Source organism: Pocillopora verrucosa, chromosome 8 (assembly GCF_036669915.1).
Source record: "Pocillopora verrucosa isolate sample1 chromosome 8, ASM3666991v2, whole genome shotgun sequence".
Lineage (NCBI taxonomy): Eukaryota > Metazoa > Cnidaria > Anthozoa > Scleractinia > Pocilloporidae > Pocillopora > Pocillopora verrucosa.
This window is the reverse complement of record NC_089319.1, coordinates 2,631,037-2,639,581: the sequence shown is the minus strand read 5'-3', so window position 1 is coordinate 2,639,581 and position 8,545 is coordinate 2,631,037. Positions and strand designations below refer to the sequence as shown.

Sequence of the window (8,545 nt, the reverse complement as noted above, 5' to 3'; positions counted from 1 at the left end):
AGGCCACAATGCGCAAAACTTGCACCTCCGATGATTGCTGAGACATCGATGTCTGACTAAGCGCTACTAATATATACATCTTGCAGCGGCCAAATAACACGATAAATACGTTTTTCTTCCAAGATCACAAAGCAAGTGTAACACTTTTTGGATTTTATTCCATGTTTAGTTAAGTTTAATTTTTACCATCCTGGCTATATTAGTGACATCTTGTTTTCAATACATCTTCGTATCTGTGAGTGTATCTATTCCGTACAAGTGGGCATCATCAGTTTAACTAAATCAATCACTGAAATCGAGCGTGGCGTACGTAATTTCCATTAAGGGTGAGTGGAGAATACCATGCTTATAGTCGAACACTCGACTGAATTTTAGCGAGTTTTTCGATATCAATCGAACAAAATTGCGCTAAGTAAAATCGAATTCGAACTCCTGTTAGACCTGTTACGCGACAGATTTACAAGCACGGTTTTATTATACACCGAAAAATTATACTCAGTCCTGGATCACGCAGGAATGTCAACCAATTCAGTATTCACAGCGTGTAAGAATAATCATTGAGGTAACTTTGAAGCTTTTCATTCACTCGATGTCAAGTTAACGACAGTCTCACTCTTAGCTTCTTGAACTTGATCAATCGCTACAGCGCTTCGTACAATTTTGTATTCTCTGTCCATGCTGTATCGTGCTTAATTTGTTTATCTGCTGCCAATTCGCTCACACAAGTCTACCCATCATACAGAATACAAACGTATTGTGAAATAAGTTACATGTGAGTAATTTTTCCCTCCAAGGGAAAAATATAATTGTAGTGAGAACATAGAACTCGGGATTAACATCGAACCAGTATGCTACATTTAGATGATCGATGATATTAATAACATTGATTGGACTTTGAGCAAAAATGCTACCAATGTTGATAATTACGTCTCTTGAAAAGTAAACTAAGTAGGTCTAAACACCCTAAGGAAATCTTGCCTTTAATTCAGTTGACTAACATGCTTGGAAAAGTATAGCTGCTGGAAGTGAAAAGTTTTATTAGGAGCTCAGGGAGAAAGCCCTGTTAAATTTTATGTTACATGATACACTTCTTCATGGATATATTTGTCACGATATTTTTATGTCATGCAAAAGAAGATTTGAAAGCAATTGGGACAGAGAGAGTTATAAAATGAGAAATCAGTGTTCCAGAGATACTTAATAATCTAGGGCAATCTAAACTAGTAACCTGTGATTACATGCGTTTAAATGATATTGAAAAGTATTATCAGTAATAAAATATTCTGCAATATATAAGTCTCAAGACCTAGCAAATCAAAATTTTATATGTTACATGATACACTTCTTCATGGATATATTTGTCACGATATTTTTATGTCATGCAAAAGAAGATTTGAAAGCAATTGGGACAGAGAGAGTTATAAAATGAGAAATCAGTGTTCCAGAGATACTTAATAATCTAGGGCAATCTAAACTAGTAACCTGTGATTACATGCGTTTAAATGATATTGAAAAGTATTATCAGTAATAAAATATTCTGCAATATATAAGTCTCAAGACCTAGCAAATCAAAATTTTATATGTTACATGATACACTTCTTCATGGATATATTTGTCACGATATTTTTATGTCATGCAAAAGAAGATTTGAAAGCAATTGGGACAGAGAGAGTTATAAAATGAGAAATCAGTGTTCCAGAGATACTTAATAATCTAGGGCAATCTAAACTAGTAACCTGTGATTACATGCGTTTAAATGATATTGAAAAGTATTATCAGTAATAAAATATTCTGCAATATATAAGTCTCAAGACCTAGCAAATCAAAATTTTATATGTTACATGATACACTTCTTCATGGATATATTTGTCACGATATTTTTATGTCATGCAAAAGAAGATTTGAAAGCAATTGGGACAGAGAGAGTTATAAAATGAGAAATCAGTGTTCCAGAGATACTTAATAATCTAGGGCAATCTAAACTAGTAACCTGTGATTACATGCGTTTAAATGATATTGAAAAGTATTATCAGTAATAAAATATTCTGCAATATATAAGTCTCAAGACCTAGCGGTAATTATAGTGATAAGCGAAGGTCAAACGATTATTGTTTTGCATGAAATCGAAAGTGGAGCTTCCTGAATGCCGCTCCTTGAAATTTTGTCTCCATCATTTGGCGATGAAATCCGCTTGTGGATGTGCATTCATTTTAGGCCACGAATGGACAAACCTTTACTTCCGATAATTGTTGAGACATCGATGTCTGACTGAGAGCTAGATACATACATCTTGCGAACGAGAAACTTAACAAAAGCGAGGACAGATAACAGACTCTTCTTATTTAATCATGACATTCAAGCACCAGGTCGATCACTAGGTCGAGCAAACAACGAGCTGTCCATAACAAACTGAAGCTAGAACGATTAATACAAGGTCATACAACAGCGACCAAATAACACGGTAAATACGTTTTTCTTCCATAACCACAAAGCAAGTTGACTTCTGACGGAGTGAACCTTTTGAAGTAAGAGTTTGAGTTCCAGTTTCGAGCATCTTGGCTATGTTAGTGACATCATATATTAAGCACATTTCCGTGTCTGCAAGTAGATCTATTCTGTGCTAGCGAGCATTATCAGTTTAACTAAATCAATCATTGAAATCGAGCGTGGAGTACGTAATTTCCATTGAGTGGGTGGAGAATACCGCACATTTAGTCGAACACTCGATCGAAATTTAGCGAGTTTGTCGAAATAAATCGAACAAAATTGCGTCAAGTAAAATCGAATTCGGATTTCTGTTAGACCTGTTACGCGACAGATTCACAAGTACGATTTCATTATACACCGAAAAATATACTCAGCCCTAGATCACGCAGGAATGTTAACCAATTAAGTATTCACAGCGTGTAAGAAAAATTAGTGAGGTAACTTTGAAGTTAACGATTAAACACACGAAGAGAAATTCCATATCTACGCGCGCCCATGTATTATTCTATATTTATTTAATGAGGGTAACACATAACAGTAACTCAACTGATGAACTTGTGGCCCTCGATCCTAAAAATACCATAATTAGAGTTAAATGTATGTAAAATAAATTCGAGGATTATAAAACAGGTCAATAAGAATGCAAGCTAAAAACTATATAAAATAAACAATGCTGCTTTGGTCGGGTTAAAATAAAATATGCCGCTTGGGTCGCCTCGGTTTCGCGATTGAAACGAGGGCAGACAAGATTTAATTTACTATCGCATTCGGACTAAAATGTTCTACTTCATCGTAACTCGTTAGAAAATGTCTGTGAAAGGCCTTTCTGAAAGAAGCAACAATATTCTTCCTGACAAATAGTCTGAAGCGGAGTTGAATCCAAGCTGATTTTTTAATAAACGAATTTATGTTTTGGATGGTATTTCATGGAATAAATAAGTAAAATGCCAAATTATCAAGCACACAACATTTTAAAATTACCTCGCCTGGTGAAAATCATATGCCAAATTCACTTCGTGTCCAGATTTGATAACAGTTTGTAATTAAGTAATTGGATACGTGTTATCTCAACGTTAAATATTGACTAATTTCACTTCTGTTCAATTAATTGATTAAAGATCCAGCATTCTTCATGGCCACCGCCGCAGCACCTTCGTTTCCTTCGACAAAAGAGACAGCCAATTACGCCCGGTTATGCAGGCTTCTGGTGGATGTTAGTGCACGTATCTTGAGAGAGACTTTTGAGAAGAGGCGTCCAACAGGAGACCTGCATACAGTTTTGTTAAGTCCTCCAGTTCATACAGTCTTACAACCACTTCGAAAGAAAGGAATTCTTAATCCTTCCCAGTGGGGACAACTATATCCTAAAGCCATCAAATCTGCAGTTTCATCAAGGAATTTCGATATCACTCTACTGATGGTTTTGCTGAGGAATATATGCAATCTTGTTCGTCCAGCTACCGGCTGGGATACACTTCCTCCTGCAACAGATACAACCCTTGAGGCAGATATCGTTCGCATCAAGTGCTACAGAAACACAGTTTATGGCCATGCCAGCGAGGCCTCAGTTGACGACCCAACATTCAATCAATACTGGAAAGACATCCAAGATGCATTGGTGAGACTGGGAGGAGCTGGTTACCAAAGTGTTATTGATGATCTGAAAAAGAAATGCATAGACTCTGCTTTCGAAGAACACTATGAAGAGCTTCTTAAACAGTGGGTAGTGGATGAAGTTAGCATCAAAGAAAGACTGGGTGAAATGGCAGAGCACTTTAGTAAAAGCCTGGATGAATTAAAGGAGGCAATCGTTAGCCCTATAAAGAAAGCAGGAGACAAAGGTATTGTGTATTAACGGTAAAATGTGTGCACGGCATCATGTTTTACTGCATCAGCCATAAGGTGTTAACCTCTGAATCCTCAATTAATCAATGCAAGTTTAATAAACACACTTTGAAACTAATACCAACTAGAGCTTGGTCTTGACACATAAAGACCATAGCAATTTCAAAAACGGTATTATAATTATAAAATTAACGCAACTCTCGGTTTCCTCTTCAGCTGCTTCAGCGTACACAAACGCGTTGAAAGAATCGATTAAAAAGCAAACAGAGTTCCTCACTGTAGCTTCTCCCACCTCATCTAAAAAGGTAAGAACAGATGACATATTCACCAGCCTTCTGATACAACATGGAAGAAAGCCAGTTGAAGACCTAGATATGGAAAGAGGGGAACAACTTCAGCAGTACAGTCTAGGAAGTGGTAAACCAGTCGAACACTCTCAAGAAATTTTCCTTTCTGAAAGTGATCGTAACGACGACATGAATCCTAAATCTGTACTTGTCACTGGGAAGGCAGGGATTGGAAAAACTCTCTATTGCCAAAATTTAATTCGAGATTGGGCTGACAACAAATTATTTCAACCACAAAGTAATCGAAACGTGCCTGACTTTAAGTTCGCATACTTACTGACTTTTCGTCAACTGAGTTTGCTGAGAGATGAGCTTGTTACTTTGAGGGAGATCCTCAACCTATCTTCAGTGTTAGATGAACACTCAAATATCGACGACTCTTTATTTGAGTACATTGTTGATCATTCTGAAAATGTTTTGATTATTCTAGACGGCTTTGACGAGTATTCAAAACAAAATTTAATCGTTAGTGATTCGGATGACCGATATCCGAATAGCGCCAAAGAGAAAATGCCAGTAGCAGCACTGTGTGCCAAGCTGATCAAAGGGAAAATCTTGAAAGATTCGGTTGTCATGATGACGTCAAGGCCCGATGAATACGATCAAGTGAAAGGTAAAATACCCTTTGATCGGTACCTTGAAATTACAGGGTTTTCCGAGGAGCAGGTGAAGAAATACATTGAAAAGTATTTCAAAGAAAACGAAGTCATGAAGAATGCTGTAATGGATCACATCACAAAGAATGACAATCTTGTTAGCTTTGCCCACATTCCAGTTCTCTGTTCTCTGATGTGCTCATATTTTGAGTACATATTAAATGAATCGATAAACACTTATGCTCTTCCTGTCAGCATGGGTGACATCTATTCGGAAGTGATCAACATGTTTCTCAGAAAACATAGCAGAACGAAAGGAGCCCCTTCAGAGAAAACGCTGGATAAATTGTCAAAGTTTGCGGCTCATTTGCTCCGAAAGGAGAAGTATCTCTTCAGTGATGTTGACGACATGAAAAGGTTTTCTTCCGAAGAAGTTGAAAGCCTCAAAGCAAGTGGTCTTCTCCATTGCAGTCCACTGTTTAGAAAATCATTTTCTGAAACGACGAAATATTTTTGCTTCACTCACTTAACTCTCCAGGAATACTTGGCGGCTCGTTGGTTTGTGAAGCAAAGAGAAATTCCGTCTTACTCTAAAAATGCCTCAGGAATGGTATTGCAATTTATGTCTGGCATTCTATCAAAGCAAAACGACCACGCTTTTATGCGCAAATTGCTCAGAGGACTCATTCGAAGGACTCAGACTATGTTTTCCGTAGAGCCACTAATAATGAAGTGTCTGGCTGAGTACCACGACAAAGAATTTGCACTAAATTTCGTAAAGAAATTTTATAGAAAGATTTTTTATTTTGATACAACTATAAAATTTAAAGGGCTGGACTGTATCGCTGTATCTTTTCTGTTAGATGTCATCATTACATTGAATGCAGAAGAAAAGGCTGACATGAATCAACTAACCTTTCAACAGTCTCACAGACCGTTAGGTAATCGATTAAATATTTTTAGGCGCATCGTCCCGTGTGCAGAGGGAACTGGTGAGAGGAGTCAAACATCCTCGTACCACTCAAGTAGAGCACCGGATGAATTACGTCTCTTTGACTGTCATATTACACAGACTGGAGTAAGACACATATTTAAAGTTCTGAAGAACGAGCTCTGCAATGTGACTTCTCTTAACCTTTGGAGCTGTTCGATGGCAGACGAATGTGTTGTTACAATTGCAGAATCGTTGCCATCGACTAACGTGACTGAACTGTCTCTGTATAGTAATAAAATCACCGATGCAGGTATGGCCAGTCTATCTCAAGCATTGCAAACAGTAGCATGTCAAGTCACCAAACTTTTCCTGAGTGAAAATCAGATCACCGATGCAGGTATGGCCAGTCTATCTCAAGCATTGCAGACAGCAGCTTGTCAAGTCACCGCACTTTACCTGAGTAAAAATCAGATCACCGATGCTGGTGTTGCCAGTCTATGTCAAGCATTGCAAACAGCAGCATGTCAAGTCACCTTACTTTACCTGAGTAAAAATCAGATCACCGATGCTGGTGTTGCCAGTCTATGTCAAGCATTGCAAACAGCAGCATGTCAAGTCACCTTACTTGACCTGAGTAAAAATCAGATCACCGATGCTGGTGTTGCCAGTCTATGTCAAGCATTGCAAACAGCAGCATGTCAAGTCACCTTACTTTACCTGAGTAAAAATCAGATCACCGATGCTGGTGTTGCCAGTCTATGTCAAGCATTGCAAACAGCAACATGTCAAGTCACCATACTTGACCTGAGTAAAAATCAGATCACCGATGCTGGTGTTGCCAGTCTATGTCAAGCATTGCAAACAGCAGCATGTCAAGTCACCGAACTTGATCTGAGTAAAAATCAGATTACCGATACTGGTGTTGCCAGTCTAAGTCAAGCATTGCAAACAGCAGCATGTCAAGTCACCAAACTTGATCTGAGTAAAAATCAGATTACCGATGCTGGTGTTGCCACTCTATGTCAGACATTACAGAAGGCGCAATGTCCAGTCAAGCTTTTGAGCTTGAATGGTAATTCTCGGATCACCAGTGTTGGTAGGAGGCGTCTCAAAAAGCTGCGTGAGCGACAACCCGACCTTCGCCTGCTTTTTTTTTAAAAAAAAAGACTTGAAAGACAAATGATCAGCAATAGTTGTTTACAAAACCGCAAAATTATCGAAACAGTGCCAACAGATATTAAGAATAAATACCTTATATACTTTTGAGTTATTTCATCTAGCACTAATATAAGTATCTTCCTCAACATTAAACACGTAAGATACTTTTTCCATGATTGTAGCTTCCAGAAACGTTCCTCAAAAGAGAATTTGTGTAAACCGAACTGATGAAAGGAGACATAACGAGTGAATCTTTGTATCTTTGGACTGATGGTTTTTTTGGCAGCTAAGAGACGATTCATTCGCCAAAAAATTGATGATATTGATAACGATGATAGTAACGCCTTTTAGAACGCTTTCTTTGCAAAAGCGCTTGCGCTTGAGGAAACGGATCCAATGATTGAGAAATTAGAATTTGTATTTACCATTATTCAGTCGCTGAACTTCCGTGTACATATGTGCGGCTGGTTCGGAGTATTTTATGGGAAGCAGATTAGTGTCCATGTTAACTTGCTCGATGACAGGGTCTAAAAGAAATATAATTTCAAGGCCAAATGTCTTTTATTGATGTCATGAAACATGCGTTTTTCTCATCATGTCAAAATCGTGATTAGACGCCGTGGTAAATAAACCATAAAAAGAAATTTTGCATTTTGTTAAATCTGGTAAACGATTATTATGGAGAATAACCGCTATAAAAAAGATTTAATTCACCATTAACGAGATTTTCAGAGGCACATTTTGCTCAGGTATTCTCAGAGGAACCCTTCTGTGGTAAAAGCTTTCGTTTCTTAATTAGGTAATGCAAAGAAACAGAGGAAACCACTGTAAAGTATAGTCATTGGAGGGTTTGAGCCTAAAAAGAATAGTTTGCGTGTAAGGTTTTTTTGTGTATCGCGAATTCGCCACTGGGTCAATATCCTGCCAAATTGATCTTTCACTTGGTCAATAAAGCATTTATATATATTTGATTTGTTATCTTCTTGGAATTGGTTTTTTTTTTTTTTTCAATCTCGAGCCCAGGGTCATTTCGGCTCATTTTCAGCTGTGCCGAAATGACCCTGGGCTCGAGATTACAAATCTTTGTCTTTTTGTTACTAAAAAAGTCCCAGTGCCCTTCGCGACTGTTATGCAATTCTCTCCTCAACAGATCAATTGTCAATCTTTGTTTGGGCCAA

General features: G+C 37.8%; 1 protein-coding gene across 1 annotated transcript; it reads left to right on the top strand.

The window, feature by feature from the left end:
* Window positions 1-3,497: 3,497 nt before the first annotated feature.
* LOC131790240 (NACHT, LRR and PYD domains-containing protein 3-like) lies at window positions 3,498-8,333 on the top strand. Its single transcript, XM_066170662.1, has 2 exons — window positions 3,498-4,328; window positions 4,549-8,333. The coding sequence occupies exons 1-2, from the start codon at window positions 3,620-3,622 to the stop codon at window positions 7,365-7,367; spliced, it is 3,528 nt and encodes a 1,175-aa protein (XP_066026759.1). The 5' UTR covers window positions 3,498-3,619; the 3' UTR covers window positions 7,368-8,333.
* Window positions 8,334-8,545: the final 212 nt, after the last annotated feature.